Here is a 19,891-nt window from a genome sequence, read left to right on the forward strand (position 1 = left end):
TGTTAAATGAATGCGAAATTCAGAAACTTTCACTCTATTACGTACTGTAACAGAAGCCCATGCACATGTTGACATACTTCCTCGTGAACACAGCAAGGCTCACCACGTGATGCTGTATGTAGCATTATCAACCATATGAGATAGACCCGCAACCTGGCCTTGAAAAATAAAATAACGATTTCGCATTGCACAACTCAAATCAGAGCTTCTAACGTTTCCAAGTAATCTTGGGTTTTCTACGAGCTGGTTTAGATGTGAAAAACCTTTTGTTCTGTCACATTAAAAAAAAAAAAAATTATGGTTCACATAGATACTCATCCTTTGGTGGGAAGTCTACGGACTTCCAACACTAAAATCTTGGGTTCAATTTACAGCGGTGGGAACAGCGGATAGCCCAGTGTGGTTTTGTTTTAAACACACACAGGGATAAGAACACTCGTTTTGCGAGACAATAATGTGTTCATCTCTGTGCGTTAAACATAGAAAGTGAGTTTAAACATAATACTACTTCTAGCGACAGCGTTGTGGGATTGTGTCTTGTAGCAGTTTACGTCACAAAGCGGAGGGCTGGTTCTTGATGTCACAAGAGTGATAACGTGATACTTTTGTTACGGTTGGAAGAAAATAAACTGTTATTTTGAAATATACGCGTTATGAGTCAGTTCTATCAGTGCATTTTCTAATCTTGGTGTCCAGCTACTTATTTATGTACTATTCAAGTGAAGTGTTCAAAATAAGTAAACTGTGTAGTCAAGGGTACAGTCTCATCGTGCGGTAAGTGGCTGAACAGGTTGAACGTTATTCATTCGTCTTCAACGTACGTGTACCAGTTTTCTTGTGCTCACAACCAGGCTAGGCTGTCTTCGCCAGTGACGGTGTCTCGCGCACGGTGTACGGAGAACGTAACTAGGGTTGGTGCTGATAAGCGTCAGTCACCACAAAACGAGAGCTAAAGGAACTTCGGCAGTGTTTTCAATAGAGAAGTCACGGTAGTGATGGCGTTCATATTTTGGTAAGCATTATTTATGATTATAAACGTTGGAGCTTTAACTGAAAATTAAGATTCGTTTAATATTAAGTTATATCTCGGAAACATTAATAAACATAATGTAACAAAATAAACGTATCCAAACACACGGATTTTTTTTTTTTAGAATAAATAAAATCACGACAACTACTTTTCATTCAGGTCATTTTGTAAACATAATCATGCATGTCGAAAGTCACCAGAAAAACGAGGTGTTCACTAGGAAATCTGTATTATGTATTTTCTAGTTCGTAAAGTAACAAGAATGTGTTGATACATAAGATGTTTATTTATTTGGAATATGGACAAAACATCATATGTTTCAATAGCTTCTGCTACCATTCTCAGGATAAAAATCTACTCTTTATGATGATCGTGGATTCTACCGATATTGTTGTTGTCGTTTTTTATTAAGCACAAAGCTACAAAAAGAGCTATCTGTGCTCTGTCCACTACAGGTATCCAAACCTGGTTTCTAGCAGTATAAGTCCGCAGACATATCGCTGTACTACTGAGGAGCGCAAGCTAGTGAAACATGTGGAACAACTTTTAATTTTTAAATTTTTGTTGTGCAATGTGAACGTTTTTTTTTTTGCCTGTATCTTTAATCAAAATTTATTGTACAATGTTGCCCTTTTACATTTTATATGTCAATTGTTTATTTGTTGGTGGGCCCGGCATGGCCAGGTGATTTTAGGACACTCGACTCGTAATTTGAAGATTGCTGGTTCGAAACCCCGTCGCACTAAACATGCTCGCCCTTTCAGCCGTGGGGGCGTTATAATGTAACGATCAATACCACTATTCGTTGGTAAAAGAGTTGGCGGTGGGTGGTGATGACTAGTTGCCTTCCCTCTAGACTTACACTGCTAAATTAGAAACGGCTAGCGCAGATGGCGCTAGTGTAGCTTTGCGCAAAGTTAAAAAGAAACCATAAACAAAGAATTATTTATTGGAAAGTTTATGGGAATAACAATTTATTGTATTGTCCGAAATGGCTTCGATACATACATGTTATATGAAATGGTATTCATGATTAATATATGAATAAATCATTTATTTGTGATAATGTTAAATGATATCTCATAGTTATGAAATTTAAATAATTGCTTTTCTTTAGTAATTATGCTTCCTAGCCTGACGATAGATTTACATATGGCCACGTGGGATCAACTACTTAATTTATATGGTCCAAGTTTACAATGTTCACATTTATAAATGTTAACAGCTTCTTCAGTATATCTCAGAAATAAGAAATTTCAAATTTCAGAAAGTGATGTCGTATATGTAAAATAGCTAATAATAAAATACAAATGTGCAGTTGAATTTTGAATTAGAGGCACTGTGGTTCAGATTTGTTGTTATATAATTTGAACTGGTAGGCATTTTTTAAGTATTCAACGACTTACGTAAGATATGCTTTTCAAAAATTGTTTACGTTTCATTTACATGAGTGTGACCTTTTCATGATTTGAAAATTAAGCCAAATGATAGATCTTGTTTGGCAGAATGAAAGAATACAATAGTTTTATTGTTAAAAATAGTTTCTTAATGAGTTTAGTGGTGTTAACCATTTAGATCGGATGGCAGAAGATTCATTTGGCGAGAAACATTTTTGGAGTCCAAATTAAAAGCGATGAAATTCATAGTGTAAAAATAAATTACCACATTTGGGGATTAACGTACTGATTAGCACCCTAGATGGCTAGTTAACACTCACGTGCATTACTTTCTTTCTTTCTAGCCAAACTTTGTATTATTTAATACTATTCGAGACACTCGTAAAATTTTCAGGCGCCATCCGACATCATTACCTTTGGGGAAGATTCGAAACGTTACGTGCTCATCACAGCACGCGAAATCTATAACTGTTATCATCCAACAATACAAAACATCTAAATTAGAATAAAAGATCATAGCTCACAACGTTACATTGCTTATCACATTAAAAGTAAATACAGTTCATCCTAATCTGATATCATCGTATTAATGTTTGTTTGTGTTTCGCGCAAAGTTACACGAGGGCTATCTGCGCTGGCCGTCCCTAATTTATCAGTGTAATTCTAGAGGGAAGGCAGCTAGTCACCACCACCCACCGCCAACTCTTGGGCTACTCTTTTACCAACGAATAGAGGGATTGACCGTCACATTATAACTCCCCTACGGCTGGAAGAGCGAACATGTTTGGTGCGACTGCGATTCGAATCCGCGACCCTCAAGTTACGAATCGAAAGCTTTAACCCACCTGGCCATGCCGGGCCTGATCGTATTAATAAACTGACATAGGAAAGAATCTTATGTCGATCAACAAGTTAATAGATAAAGAAACAGAGACAAAATCAATACAGAAAGAACTAAGTACTTCGATCGAACTAGATAGATAGACAGCTATTGGATAATAAGTTACAATATGTAGATATAGACAGGCATTTTTATCAAGATTAATTATGAAACAGGTGGAATTATTTAAGTTCAATGTTTTTTGTATGATTATGTACATTCTACTCATCCAGACACTTCTGAGAGCATTTTTTTTATCATGACAGTTTCTCTCTGTCTCTTTGATACACGACATACCAAGAACATCCTCTGAAGGATTTATGGAAAGCAAACTTTTATCTATCGACTACTCATCTGTTGTTTTTCCTCGAGTAGAAAGAAACGTAATACTTGAGATATAACATACGTTTCTCAGTTAGAAGAGTTCAGCCGGCATCTCAACTTGTCATTATACTGTTAGAGTTTTTGAGAACTGTGGAAATTACGGTAGTTAAAACCAATATGTACCAAGATTGTTAAGGTTCGGTTCTTTTATGAAATGTTAATAATTTCGTAAACGGTACTTTTGTAACAAATCAATTTAGATAATTCGTGAATTTTATTAAAACAGATGACAATTTTCCAAGATCTGTAGATTGTTTGAATACAACGAACTGGCTAAATCGTACACATTTGTGTGGTAAAAAAATACTTTTGTGTGAAGTTTTTAGTGTCAAACGTATGTGTACATGTGTCGTAAAACAAATACATGTACGGTCACTGTTAAATATATGTATTTTGCTTTTCTTGAAAAGATAAATTATTTTCATTTTATAAGCATGTGTAAGAAAATACAATAGTATAAAGCTGAAAAAAGGAAAGCTATTCGATCGTTTCTCCATACCACTTCCCCTTTCCAGTGATACCAAACATATGCAAAGTGAAGGGAATGATTCAAACCTCAAGTTAGTGAAATGAACTGGTGATATTTTTAAACATATCTTATTTTCAGCTTTTAAAGACATAATCCAATCTTTTAAAGAGATTTTATTTGTTTGCTTTAGATTAAATCCACGTTGAACTATCTTCTGTATTCACCGTCGGAAATCGAATCTCGGATGTCAGCGATATGTACTTATGAACATACCGCTGGTACACTGGTGAACAGATTTTAAGAGACTAAATTAGTTTAATTAACTTTAAGATAAAAATTGCATTAAACTTTGAGTGTCATGTTACAATTAAACTAACACTTAAAAAGTTGAGTCATCTCTTATTTGTTTCTTACATATTACTAAGTAGTTTGAAAATTTTAGTTTTCGTTTCTAAAAGTATTTAACCGTGCTCACACAGCTTTGAAAAATCCAGTCTTCGTTTATCGATTAACAGTTAATCAGCAATACATTATTGAAGAAGGTTCAGTTCTACCTGTACATTTCTACAAAATTCGCTCTTCTTAAATCAGTTAATAATTAATCACAACAACCTATGGGAAACTTTCAGTTCTGCCTGCGAAGCTCAGCTTAATCCGGACTTCTTGTATCAGTTAATTGATACTGACTAACGAAAATTTTCTTGTGAAAACGACAAGTCATTTATATAAGATATTTAGTTGAACCTCAACCACGCTTAGTCTACTGAGGTACTTGGTAAAAAAAATCACAAAATGTTTTGGATGTAAAACGTTCATGTGGGTTTCAAGAAGAAATTAAATATTTACTAAAAGTCAGCTTACATTAATTTTATACCAGGTTTCTATATAAGTTTATATTCCAAGTGTCGACAGTAGTTTCTCAGTACTGATTTGCAATATTAATTCAACCATAAATAACTATGTTTTACAAGTTACTGGAACGGAAGCAAATCTTTATTTGCAGTTTATCTTATAATAAATTTAGATTTTTTTTTCCACAAGCTTCAGTTCTTTTCTTTGTATAGCGGTTGTTTATTACTTCTAGCTTTTATCTCGTTTCGAATAGTCGTTACACGTTCAGAAGAATATAATTTTAATGGCTGTTTCCATGTTGTGTTGCAAATTTGTGACATCCTAATCTATAATCATTGGACCTTGTTTTTCGACTTAAGAGTTTGTTATAATTTGAGCTATTTTGACTGATGGTAGACGTCGGACTATTCTAACAGGGTTTCTTAATAAGATTTAGTATCTTGTATTTAATAATAATAAACAGAAATGGTGTTTCTAAATAAAGTGATGTTGAATCATCTAAGTACGGAATCAATTCCTATAAGTCTGGTGCTTCATTATGTTGCTGTTAAAATAAAACTCTAGCGGCATGGCTAATAATGTGAATATCGCGGGTTCGAATCCCCGTCGCACCAAACATGCTAACCCTTTTAACTGTGGGGGCGATGTTACTGTCGAGCTGTTTTGTACCATAAAACACCAAATTAATTAACCTGTAAATCCCACTATTCGTTGGTAAAAGAGTAGCCTAAAAATTATGGACGGCTAGCGCATATAGCCCTCCTGTAGTTATGCGTGAAATTAAAACAAACAATCAAAATATAACTAGCGTATAAACTAAGCCTCAATTAGATCTATTTCGTTGAAAGAAGATCCGCTAAAATTTCCAGCAATCTAACAACACAACCATATTTGCAGTTTTTCGTACTTATATGTTCTTAAACCAAATTTAATTGTTCAACCGTTCATACATAACTATGGTTGGTGTAACAACATTTCTAATATCAATATTTTAATTCTGACTTTCGATACACAGGAAAAAGAGTTCATAACAAGTTCTATCTTGGAAATTCTTTTTGTGTTTTCAGTCTTTTATGTTTATCCACTGCCAACCCACTCGTTCAGTGTGTTTTAAACTAATGCCCACGCGCTACTGTACATTAGTGCATAATGTTTTAGTTGTCACATGCCTGAAAAGATACAAGAGACGCAAATAGTCTACCTAGTTACCTACCAAAGTAAACAACCATTATCAATAAAGTAGAATTATATTTGCATGTAATCGTTTTGTAGTTATAGGTTCATTGAATATCGTAAACCTGTGGATCATTCATTCTGTTTAGACTAGAATCATCAGTAGGCCTTCTATTTTTTCCTATTTCTTTATTATATATTAAATAATGTTGAATAAAACTATAGTTGTAAAAGTTGGAATTTTTGGATGGACTCTTTTTTTTGATCAGTCGGTAACAATGATAATGCAAAACCCAGTATAGTAAATGATAACAAAAACGTTTAATTTTTCCAAGCTGTACAACTTGTGTGAATTCCACGTAATTAACGTTAGGCTTAGCTTTACTAAAAAATAACCCTTCAATATATTTCACTTAATAATTCTCTCGTACAGTACTGGTAGGATCTGTTGTGATTCGTTGAAAACAAATTCAAGATTTATAGCTATTAAAAAGTAACTTAATGGTTGACTCAGTAACCTATTAATCTGTATAACTGACTTTAAGAAAATCCAAGACTTTAAGCCATGCGCTTTTGCATGATATAAAGTTCCCTCTGGTGAAATAACAGTATAAATATATAAATTACAAAATCATAGCCCTCAACCACAAGTATATGTAACTAACTCATAGGTTACGAACAAAGGCATATTCTATTCTTCTCTGTTATTCTTTAACATTATTCCATAAGCCTACAGCACAAACAACTGTGAGTATTATAATAAAATCTGGGTATTAGTACAAAACGTATTATTGTGAATTGTAGGGTAGTTTTTAAGTATCTGACTACCTAGAAAATAATAGCGGTTATATAACCGTTGACTCCCAATCGTTTTAATGTTGACTATGGTTTATAAGGAGTTTCATAAGCTACTACATCCATACGCACATAGCTACTTGTAGGTCGTGGATGTAATTTAATGTTTATATGACAGGTGTAACACATTCATCATAGCGAATATTAAATTATTGTTGCAAATGTATTGATGCCGCGCATCGTTTGTTTATGAATAAAATCCCTGCTCTTTCGGACACGCCGCTGCTGATAGGTCGAATTTTAATGTTGTTGTTGTTTTTAACACTGCATAATCGATTTCGTTCTTGTTACACAAACGTCTGGGCTGTCTCCCACAGAAGAAATCTTTAAGCCGTAGTTTAAAAGACACCACCAAGCACAGTTTCGAGCATCTGATCGGCAATCGTGATATCTGATGGTAAATATCGAATTTTAGTCAACACTACGCTATTGCAAAACTTATAGATACTGAATAACCTGCAATCGGGAAATGACGAAAATGATGGGAATCTAGACAAAAGTGAGGCAGAAATTTTATACTTATACATTTTACTTATAAATTATTTAGCTTCAGATAAAGTATGCGTCAGCGAAAGCCTATCAGAATTTAGGGTCGTCATAGTGGACGAGGGTCGTAGAAGTATCATGATCCAAACTTCATCAGAAATGGATGGGGGGGAGATATCTTCATATCATCATTTCATAATTGTTAATTAACACGTTGTAGAGGAAATATAGCAAGCTGCAGCAAAACCGTGACTGGTCTTACAATGGTTAATGGAGAGGAAGACGAAAGTATAACAGATATAAGAAATATTAGGAATGCTTAATTGCACAAATATGCCTATCTATTTAACTTAAAATAAAACTATAAAGTCTGCATGTATGTACGTAAATAGAAATACTGGCCAACATCCGTTGCATGTGCATATTTGTGTCAAATGCGGTTACAAAATTCAGTCCGCAAACCACATTCGCCCCTTCAATCTAGTGTTTACAAACTTTCCGCATAGCTACAAGGTATAAATATAGTAGTTACATATATTTTACAAGCATTTACATTACATGAGGTATGTTGGCCACCACAGATCATAGTGGTCATACATGCAGTACCACTATTAATGATAACATTGGGGCAATGGTATCAGGGGGTGATAGCCATCCAACCTGCATGGAGTCAATCCAAAGGTTGTCACTATTCCGAGAGAGAGAGCATAATACACTAGTTACATAGTTCATTAAGTAAAACTGTTTCAAATAGGACAGTATTGCTGTTATACAGATTTGTCTCCATGACGGGCACAATAGAAAACCCTAAAGAAACAAGATTGTTACAAACTGTTAATTCAGAAAGGAGGAATAGGAATCTTTAACTGTTACAGAAAAAAAATTTGTTTGTTTGTTTTGGAATTTCGCACAAAGCTACTCGAGAGCTATCTGTGCTAGCCGTCCCTAATTTAGTAGTGTAAGACTAGAGGGAAGGCAGCTAGTCATCACCACCCACCGCCAACTCTTGGGCTACTCTTTTACCAACGAATAGTGGGATTGACCGTAACATTATACACCCCCACGGCTGGGAGGGCGAGCATGTTTAGCGCGACGCGGGCGCGAACTCGCGACCCTCGGATTACGAGTCGCACGCCTTACGCGCTTGGCCAACAGGAAAAAGACAGGTAGTTTAAAGTGAAAATGCAATCGTTAAACAAATAAGTTTAAGGTTTGAGACATAATGTTGACATTATTTCAAGCTACAAGCCTCGATTTTGACTCTCCTGAATATTACATCTTTTAGACATTGAGTCAACAAAGGGATTTGTAACTTGAAGAAATAATGCCACCACTATGTCTCAAACATTAAGTTTGACTGTTTACTTTTTAACGAATGCATTTTTTATTTTAAGCTACTTATCTTGTTTTTGTAATATTTTGAAGATGCCTGTTCCTTTTTTAAAACAACAGTTTTTATTATATTCGGGTTTGTACGACATCCAAATCCACTTCGCTTGCTTGACACACACGCACATGTGTTGAAATAAATAGGTGTAATTTTTATGAAAAAACAAATTACCATAAGCTTAAAAAAATATTAAAAATTGTTACATGGTAGCTAACAACGAGATTTAGTTAGATACGTGGTAAGTGTTAATCGTGTGTTCATGTTCTGAAAATACCAAATATGTTTAATATGTAATTTCGTATAATAGATAATAGCTTGCATCTTAAATTAAAACATTTTTCGAAACGACTGTTTACATGTTTGAATTGCAACAGAAAATCTTTTCTCTTTTTGACGAATGTTAGATTGGATAAATCGTAAAATTAATATGCACAGAATTTTATTGAATGTTTGGCGGAGTAATTTCTTTATCAATTTACAACGTGACACATAGTCCTAAAGAAAAGGAAGGAGAAAGTAAAGAATGTTTTACACGTTCTCTCATAAATCTATCCGTTCATTTATTTCTATCTGCAATCCATATGATTTACTTGTGTGAAGGAAATATAGATGTTGTGCCACCCTATTCTATACATGTATAAGTTATGTAGCTGAGTATAACTTTCGATTTGCAAGATTAATAAAATAAGTTTTTAAATCCTTCCTGACCCAGGCCCCTAGTGGCAAAGCGATATGTCTGCGGACTCACTCTGCTATAAACCGGGTTTCGATACCTGTCGTGGACAGAACACAGATAGCTCGTTGTGTAGTTTTGTGCTTATTTCTAAACAAACAAACAAACAAAACCTTCTTGACCCCTGGGCCAATTTTTGAAAGATAAGTTCTAATGAAGGACGAGCAAGATGAATAGTCAAAAGTCAATATTCTTGAAGTAAGTAGAATAAAACTGAACTTGTTTACACAAATTTCAAGTGTGTGAATCAATAGAAACAAAATGGCAGACATTTTGTTCAGAGAGATGGCTGTTGTGCACCAAAAGCAATAACAACAATTAACGCATGCGCAAGAAGGATGATTATAAAATGTCATTTGAGAAACTTTCACAATATTAACTATAAGATAATGTCACGTAGATCGTGATTCCAACCGTATATTTTGAATTTTTGCAGTACTATTTCAGAAATAAAATTAAATACCACTAAAGAAAAGTGTAAAGGAATGCTGATTTTCTTTATCATTAACCACAACGATAATTCAACAATTTTAAAAGTTCGAATTAGTTTTTAGTAGCTTGTTTATTTTGCTTTTTGAATTTCGCGTAAAGCTACTCGAGGGCTATCTGCGCAAGCCGTCCCTAATTTAGCAGTGTAAGACTAGAGGGAAGGCAGCTAGTCATCATCACCCACCGCCAAATCTTGATCTATTCTTTTATCAACGTATAGTGGGATTGACTGTGACATTATAACGTCCCCACGGCTGAAAGGGCGAGAATGTTTGGTGCGACCTTGGATTCGAACCCGCGACCTTTTGGTTCATCTAGACCGTTCCATCTACTGTACTAAAATCAAAATTAAACACTCAAAGTTGTCTTTTATTATTCGAGTATTCATTGAGTCTTCCCTTTTAAACTCCATTAAATTACCTGCATGTTCCACAACCCATTCTAAAGGTCAACCATCTTATTAGAAAACTAAAATTCTTAACTGAAAAGGACTCCTATCCTGTCATAATTTATATCTGTGTCTACTAGTCTTACCATTATATAAGAAAAAAAAAAGATGATGCACCAACACTATCAATTCCTTTAACAATATTAAACACCTCAATTTGATTCCCTCTAACTCTTCTTTTTTCAAGAGAAAATAATTTCGGATCTTAATAGCCCTCCTCTGAACCACTTTCAATAATTCAATATTCTTTCTAAGGCAAAATGCCCTGAAATGAGCTCAGCACTCCAATGACATGATAACATATTTTGATTTGTATATGGCATTTTTGTATATACAATCTAAAATTATAATTGCAATGCCATTATCAACAACACTTTGTTTGGATAGCTTAAGAGATTATTTACTAGAACATAAGATCATTTTTTTCCATAACATTTTTAAGGTTTCTTACATCAAAATTATACTCACAATTCAAATCGTGAAATACAATTATTATAGTTAAAAGTCATTTGCCATTTAGTTGTCCAACTCAACAATTAATCCAAATTAATTTGTGAAACAGCAGAATCCTCCTTACAACCAGCAGTATCCAGAACTGTTATATCAACAACAAATTTAAATAATTTATTGAGAGTTCTTTCCTTTAATACTGTTAAGAGCCAAACTAGGAATCTGGGGAGGGGTTAAGATATATCATGTTTAGGGGGCTCTATGTATCTTGCACATAAAAATGCAGTACTAGCTCTTTAAAATATTTTCATGTGCGACTTTATGGTTACAGAACATGTTAACCACGTGATCGAAACTTAATGAGCATATCAAATCGTATTCGACAGACAGGATTACGAGAGTATTCAATCTATCTTAAATCGTTACAGATCTCAGTGAGTTTTAACGAAACTCACCTTTGAGAACCAATGCCCACTTTTACAGACTGTTACTAATACTGTTGGTAAGAATGTGCGATGAGCAACAATCATATTTGGAATTGTTGATTTTATTAAGAGATTTGTGATTCATTTACTTAGGCACTTTTCACTGAGATTTCTCACGTTCAATATGTCATACGAAATCCAGAAATTTTTACATTCATCAACATCAAAATCTTTGGGTTAGCTTTTTTATCAGATATACAGCAGTAGCCTCAAGCTTGGCTGAATTAGTTTTGGTAATTACTTAGAGGAATGTAAATTGAACGGAAATTTGTTTATATTCTGATGGATGCTATTATAGAGATTTGAAAACTCATTTTTTAACTACTTTTCTTTCTCCAATTGCAAAAATAGATTCCAACTCGTCTGTTTCAGTGACATATGAGCATGCACGTGTATGTTGGATTTAGTTTTTCGATATGATATTCATATCGTGCATGGGAGCCTCCTCAAAATTCGTAGCTCTGAGTTACGGCTTAGTTGAGTTATGGTTAATTCTGTTCTGACTACTGAAAATATAAGAGATGAAGTTGGACTATTTAAGAAACCGTTTTCATCTATCTATATATATATATCTTTATTTTAGTACTGGTATATTTTTGGTAATCCATGAAATGAAATGTTCGTATAAGAATAACATTTACTGTGCTCGTTTACAGTCCATGTGCTGATTGTTCTTCGTAAAAGTACAGTTCAATAACAATTTCAGCTGGGAACATACACATTGTAACCTTAGCGTCATAGTGACGTGTAGTAAATGTTACACGTGGTTTAGTTTCATCCTTATCATGCAGTACACAGGCTGACACTTTCAGAAAGGTTTGTGTTCTTAAACAGTCCATAAAATGTTTGCAGGTTGTTGGGCATTGACATCCAGCCTTGCTAAGAACTACAATTCAGAACCATGACATGGTCCTTTTGTACCTACAAGAAATATGCGAAAGAAGCCACAATGGTGCCTTTTTTGCAACCTGTGACATACATTTTCGTAGTACTCTTGACGCCCCTGTTCAATTTTACCTTCCTATACCATAGAGTTTGTGAGATGTGTCACGTTGAACTGCGAAACTTTATTTATAAGCACACTATGTATTGTTAATGAAGGTTTGAAGTTATAGTTTGAAAGCCAAAAGCTGACGAAGCGTTATAAACTAATATGTTAATATCTGTGGTCAAATTTTAAACTTTGTCTTTTTGTTCTTTGAATTATTTTATTTTGTTTATTTTGAATTCAAAACCAGAAGCGTGATTTTATCATATATTTTAGAACTGGAGGATCCGTGCCCTGTTCTTCCACAACTGAGACAATAGCTGATTATCACTTTTTGTACATGTATAAATTTCAAAATAAAAACCCCTTTTTTAACCTTAATATTTGTAACCATTGTTTATTTCCTTACTTTGACATTGGGCCCGGTATGGCCAAGCGTGTTAAGGCGTGCGACTCGTAATCCGCCAAACATGCTCGCCCTTTCAGCTGTGGGGGCGTTATAATGTAACGGGCAATCCCACTATTCGTTGGTAAAAGAGTAGCCCAAGAGTTGGCGGCGGGTGATGATGACTAGCTGCCTTCCTTCTAGTCTTACACTGCTAAATTAGGGACGGCTAGCACAGATAGCCCTCGAGTAGCTTTGTGCGAAATTCAAAAACAAACAAACAAATACGTTGACATTTTATACAAATTGTCTTCCATCGCATGTTAAGAACATATAAAATATGTGATTAATTAACACTTAAAACCTGATAAAATATATTATCAGATAACACATTTTTCATTCCGTGTTTATGATTGATAAAATAAATGACCAGTTAACACGTTTTGTCTCACATTAAGGACTGATTAGGAAATATAATATTCCATTAAGAGTATTCACAACGCCGGAATCAGACCATTTGAAGTTCCAACGTAATGTTGTTATGGTGAAGGCCCCCTTCCTGGCTTCCTGGGATGACTCAAAACTGATTACCCTTCTTTGTGGCTCAAGGTCCCCAAGCATTTCAATTAATTGCACCCCTCTAAATCCGACAATGTGTATTAGTTTAATATTAGAAGACTAAGAAAGATAGGTAATACTTATCCTAAATTAGTTACATTATTTGAAGTATTTCGTATATCGTTATATCATGTACATCTGCAGATAAAGTTTGCAAAAGTTTTGTCACACAACCGAAAATTTTATAGTTTTAACAGTTCACGTTTATGTTTCACGTTTTTCAAATTTAGAAACACGAGCAGAAAATCTATAGAATTTAACATAGACTGGGAACGTATGAATGGTCAAGAGACAGAAATAGATAGTATCTAGTGGAGTGTCAGTGGTATATGCTAGTCTAGACACGTGTCGAAGAGTGCCAGTGGTGTGTTATCACATACTACAGGCATCATGTCGTAGGTACTGGTGTCAATTAATACTGTTGTTTGAGTTCTTAATTATCATTTATTGAACATGTTTATGACTGGAGTATATAACTGATTGGTGGGAAAATTAAATATTCTGTCCTTTAATGTGTGTAGTAGGGTTATAAGTGTTTGTGTCAACAACAAATGTACAGCTTAAATATTTATGAGATCAGTTATAGTAATAAAATAGATGCTTTTAAATGTACAAGAATATTTAGTGTAAGAGTTGTTATTTAGTTCATTTAGTGAACTAATATTTGATGACTATTTAGTTTTAATAACAAGAGCATTGAAAGTAATTATTTTAAATGCGAAAGTTATGACAAATTTCGTTACACAATTCTGTAAAACTTGTACGTTGTGGATGTAGTTTAATTATAATTGTACAGCACATTACTCGAATCTTTAGTATTTTTTTCCTTGCCTTAAGTGAGTTGTGTTACATCATTGCGTCGCGTAGTTCGTAGAAAGCTGTGAGCCTCAGTTGGGTAATATACATAAATATATATAGTCGACCAAGTTAACGCAAGTTAAGTTGAGTCAGTGAGCCAGGTAGTGGAAGTAAAGATCGACTGCATGATTACTAGTTTAGCTACAATAGGCAATATTTAAAGTGAGTTTCACAGCAAGTTTGAAAAGAGATAAAGGGAAATAATTTGTCTTATCATCGAATCTTCCTGTATGGACTTTTGACAAGAAAAGAGAATTATTTAAAGATTTAGACACGATTTTGATAAACAAGAGTGAAACTAATAATTTTTGTACATACGTTTAATATATTATTGTAGAACAAGTAGACTGTGCACGGTCCGTTTATTGTGAAATCTATTGCTAACAAGTACAACGGATTTACTGATATGTATATATATATTTTAATATTGATGTTTGTTTTAGGTGAATATGTATTTATAAATGCCTGTAGCTTATATTGTTAAACGTCTTTTGAAAAATTCCTACTTATTCTCTAAATTTGTAGGAGATTCTCAAGTATAAGAATCAACAATACATATTTTAAGAAATCACTAAAGTATCTTCAAATATTGTTGCTAAACTGAACTTTCGAGAACCTCGCCTAAAATTTATAAATACATGATTCGAGAGACAATATATATATATATATATTGTTGGTTTGCTTCAGTTAATATACCATAAATCTCGGACGCTATACCTGTGATAAACGCTTATCAATCAGGAACTACAGACTTTTGATTCAAGAACGTTTATAGATTTCGAACCGTTTAATTTAAGAGAATTAGCTTTTAACGTTAGTATATCTCCGGGGTAATTAGATATTTTAGTCGGTGAAAAATCGCGTTGAATAGATTGAAACCAGTCAAAAATAAAGAGTGAAGTGAATTAACAGAAAGAGTGAAGTAACACAAGTCACGTACATGTATTGGAAGTAATCTAGCCCCTTATACAAAAAACTGAATTAAAAGTATCAAATATAAATAATTATATGACCTACACCTCTTTAGACTTTATGGACATTTCCGGGAAGGATGAGTTACCTCATTGGCAAATAAGAGCTAGTTGCACTTCCTACTTAGTTTCAAACATGAATTATATAGTTCATACCGAGTTTTAAGTAATATTTACACTCTGTATCAAGTTCAAACGATTGTTGTGTTCTGTAATAAGTTCAAAATAATAGTTAAATCTGTACCAACTTTCAAACAATAATTGCCCGTACCAAATTGAAAACAACAGTTACAATATGACCGATTCCTAAACAATAGTTAAACTTGAAACCGAGTTCAAAGATGAATTCAAACAGAGCATGAAAATAATCGTTCAGAAACAAAATCCGTGTTGGATCAAATGGTAGAATCTACTCTGCAGTAGATGTATTTTAATTCCAAAAACAAGGATCGTCGCACATACTAGACAGACAAACAAACAGATAAATAAACATTGATACATCTGCTACAAAGTAGGAACGGCAAAATGTCTTGATGGGAGAATAATTTACGGTACATACCGTAAAGACCCACATACCGTCTACCAGGTTTAACCTGTCCTAACAAATAAACTAAAAACATCGATTGTCAGGTAAATTAAATGCGTGTCAAGTACATTTCAAATGTTTTTCGCTCTACAGAACCGTAATGCGGCCGATATTTTTTGGTAACAGATACAAACGTGCCGAACATTTTCATGTGTTTATTTTAATGATTAACGGACATGTATCAAGAAATTTTTAGCGTGCCATAAAAATCAAAATATTTTACGTAATTCAAGGCCTCGACTATAAGAGGGTACATCAATGAACTTCAGCAAAAAATGTACTTATTATTGGATAATGTCATTCACAGTGTGTAAAACAAGTAGTTTTAAATATTTTTTATCTTATTGCCACGTTGTCTAGACTTGATGATGAATATTAATGAAATTCCATGAAAGAAGTATTTGCGTACATATATGAAACTGTGTCTATATATGTATATATATATATCCACTTCTGTACTCATTACAGAAAATATGATTAAGGTCGGTTACATACAATGAGAAAGGGTAGAAAATAATCAAAGTTAAGGAACGCTCTTTAATCAGATAGAATAATAACAAAAATTTCATAATCAATACAGTTTATGATAGAAATGTGTTATTGAATACTTCTGAATTTTCAGCAATTTTTCAACATTTTAAACTGAATTTGTGACAAATGTCTTAATTTCTAAACTGATCCTTGTAAGCAACCTAGTAACTAGTTTCATATTTGCCGCTAGGTTGTAAAATGTTTGATGTTTGTTTGTTTTTAAATTTCGCGCAAAACTACACGCGAGTTATCTGCGCTAGTCATCCCAAATTTAGCAGTGTAAGTCTAGACGGAAGGCAGCTAGTCATCACCATCCACCGCCAACTCTTGGGCTACTCTTTTATCAACGAATGGTGGGATAAGACCGTAATATTATAACGCCCCCACGCCTGAAAATGCGAGCATGTTTGGTGCGACGGGGATGCGAACCCGCGACCCTCAGATTACGAGTCGCATGTCTTAACCCAGCTGGCCATGCCGGGCCGATATGTTTAATAGTATGAAAGTTAATTGTTGTTTATCACAAAACTACACAATAGGCTATCTGTGCTCTTCCATTCGAGGGCGTCGAAACCCAACTTTTAGTATTATAAGCCCCCAGACTTAAAGTTCTTCCACTATAGATGTGTTTGTTTTGAAGTTAAACGGAAAGCTAACCAATGGGCTATCTGTGTTCTGCCCACTACGGTTATCAAAACACGGTTTCTAGCGTTTTATGTCCGCAGACATACCACTGTGCCACTGAGGGACGCCACTAGAGGATCGAAAGTTATATTAGCAAGCTGTTCTACTTGTTTCTGAGTGAACTAGGCAACATAAAATACTCAAAATTGACTGCAAATTTTATGAGATAATTTAATTTGAAAAGGATTATAAAAACGAGTACTTTTTACATTTTTCATAAAAAGATATTAAAGAACTACGTTTTAACAACAATAATACAAATATTTTTATAGCAACAGTTTATACTAAAAAATAAGTATGATTTTAATTTATAATATACGAATGTTTTAAGAGGGTATAGAGCATTTTCCATTGGTGTAAGTGTGAAATCGTGTATGTCATTAGTAATAAGAGTTAACATATTTTGAAATCGACACTATTCTGTCATTATTATTCTATTATCTTGTTTATTGTTCTACACCAACACTTCAGGATTAAACTATGTAATATATAAGCATGTTAAAATTCCAGTATTTCAGTAACAGAGACTTAAATTTCATTCACGTACTAAAGCTAACCAGAGAAGTAATGATTTTGTATATTACGTTACATAGCTCATACGAAATTTATAACAACTGCCTTTTTTCTGCTGAAAAGTAAGTAACCTGTCACGTTTAATTCAACATTTCGACTGTGGCTTTTACAAGTAATATTTCGCTAGTATTTTTTCCAACCGGAACATCATTTAGTTCCCTGGTGTTTATTTACTGTACTAAAATTAGTATTTAAATATATATATAAAAACTCTTCGTGTTATTAGACTTATCCTTAACTTTGGCCTTTGACTTTGAACTGCAATACATTGCATTACGTCCTGAGATATTTAATATGAGATTAATTTCGCACATTTTCTTTCGGTTGTTTACACTTGGTTTAATGAAATAAAAACACTGCCTAAAATATAACGTTCAAATGCTATGTTAGTGTTTATTTGAGATTTTTATGTGATGTTACTTTAACACCTAAAACAAATCGTTAACACCATAACTAAACAAATAGTTTAAATAAGGGATTTTTTTTTGGTATCCTGGTGCGAAACTGACAATGTCATTTTATCGTAATTAAATTACGCGTTCGAATGAGTACTTTAACTTTCAGTAGGCCGTGTTTTCACATCTTTAAACCACAAGAACCACAAATTCTTTTGAAAGGCTGTGTGTGTTTCTGACTCCTACGATGATGACTAGCTAAATGGAAAAGCTAATAATTCTATACAATGAATAAAAATAGCCTTGCACTGTGAAAAAGCTTACACAAAAAATAATTAGGGAGATTCGTTGTTTTTTTGGAAGTTATGTAAAGTTTTACATGAGAAATTTGTAAAGAGAATTTGCTTTTGTTCAAAGTTGCCAACAAAACATATCAGTTTCTGTATGATTGACAAAGGATTCTAGGGTTAATAACTCTTTAAAATAATCATTTTTATCACAGGTTTTTCTGTCATAATGAGAAGCTTGTAGTAAAAATTGGCTGTGTTCATGAAAATATTATATTATATGAACTTATACATAATTTATGTAATCCAATACTAGAAAGTTAAAACTGTTCACTGATTATAGATGGTTAACTCTGAGAACTGTTTAACATTAAAAAGGCAACAGACACTTTTTTAAATATATATAAGTATAATATATATATATATAAATATATATAAATCAATAATTTGTATTTCTTATATTTGAACTTTCTTGTTTGCTTTTATTATTAAGCACAAAGTTATACAATGGTGTATATGTTTCAACGTGTTAACAAATAGAGATTTTTTTAGACTTCTTAACTTTGCTGTGAACCTTGGTCTTGACCAACAAAAACCTAATCTTTTCTAAGTTAGAACACAGTACGAATGTATAACAACTTTCATCCAAATCAATTCTGCCGCTTTTGAAAAATCCTGTTGACAAACATACACACAGGGGTGAAAAATAACCTCTGCTGCCTTCAATAGCTTCTTGTATAGTGACTGCGTACGTATAAAAAAAGTAAAATAAAATTACTTTTGTCTATCAGTGCTAATAGCAGAATAAACTAGTGTAAGAACTTATTTACTCACATTAACAATTGAGTTGAATAATATGAAAAATATATACTTTTATAATTTCCATACTGAATGATAGAGTTACAAAACAAACGAATCTATAACCCTCTGTATTGGCACTAATGTTTGATGTTATGAACATGAAAAAGACTGATCGTAATAGAATCATTTTTCTATCGTATATTGTTTGTTAGATCTTACAAATAAACAGAATAACAAAACAATTAGAATGTTTGTCAGTTTAAACCACAGCAAGTTCATATAAATATATAGTCTCACGAGTTTTATTGGTGTCAAATACAAAGTTTAATGGACAAATTCAGAATATTCAACTTTTGACCAGCTATATTTATATATATTTTATTCAATATGTATATCGCTTTATGAACAGTACTCACCCAAATCACGCTGTATTTATTTTTTCCAAGTGTTTAGGCTTAACTATAAATGTTCATAACTCTTAAATGGTGAATAAAGAAAAATGGTTGCTTGATAGCCTAACTCTTACAATAAAATGTTACATCAACGTTATATAATTACCGTTGTCGAGTTAAATAACAAAATCCAAACGGAATTGTTCAGGTTTTGTAAAATGAAATGGATACTAGTCGTTACTGAGTGTGGAAATAAACGTTAGCAAAGAAATGTGCCTTTTTATTTAAACTGATACGTGAC

The 19,891-nt window shown here is 33.4% G+C and overlaps 1 protein-coding gene across 4 annotated transcripts in view; it reads left to right on the forward strand.

The window, feature by feature from the left end:
• The first annotated feature begins 227 nt into the window (after nt 1–227).
• LOC143249274 (uncharacterized) overlaps nt 228–19,891 on the forward strand; it is a 78,144-nt gene continuing 58,480 nt past the window's right edge. For all 4 annotated transcript variants that reach the window (XM_076498832.1, XM_076498828.1, XM_076498830.1 and 1 more), the window contains exon 1: nt 228–1,012. In XM_076498832.1, coding sequence (XP_076354947.1) covers nt 996–1,012 — 17 coding nt within the window. In that variant the 5' untranslated portion in view covers nt 228–995. The remainder of the gene's footprint in view (nt 1,013–19,891) is intronic.

Source organism: Tachypleus tridentatus, chromosome 4 (assembly GCF_004210375.1).
Source record: "Tachypleus tridentatus isolate NWPU-2018 chromosome 4, ASM421037v1, whole genome shotgun sequence".
In the NCBI taxonomy this organism is placed as follows: domain Eukaryota; kingdom Metazoa; phylum Arthropoda; class Merostomata; order Xiphosura; family Limulidae; genus Tachypleus; species Tachypleus tridentatus.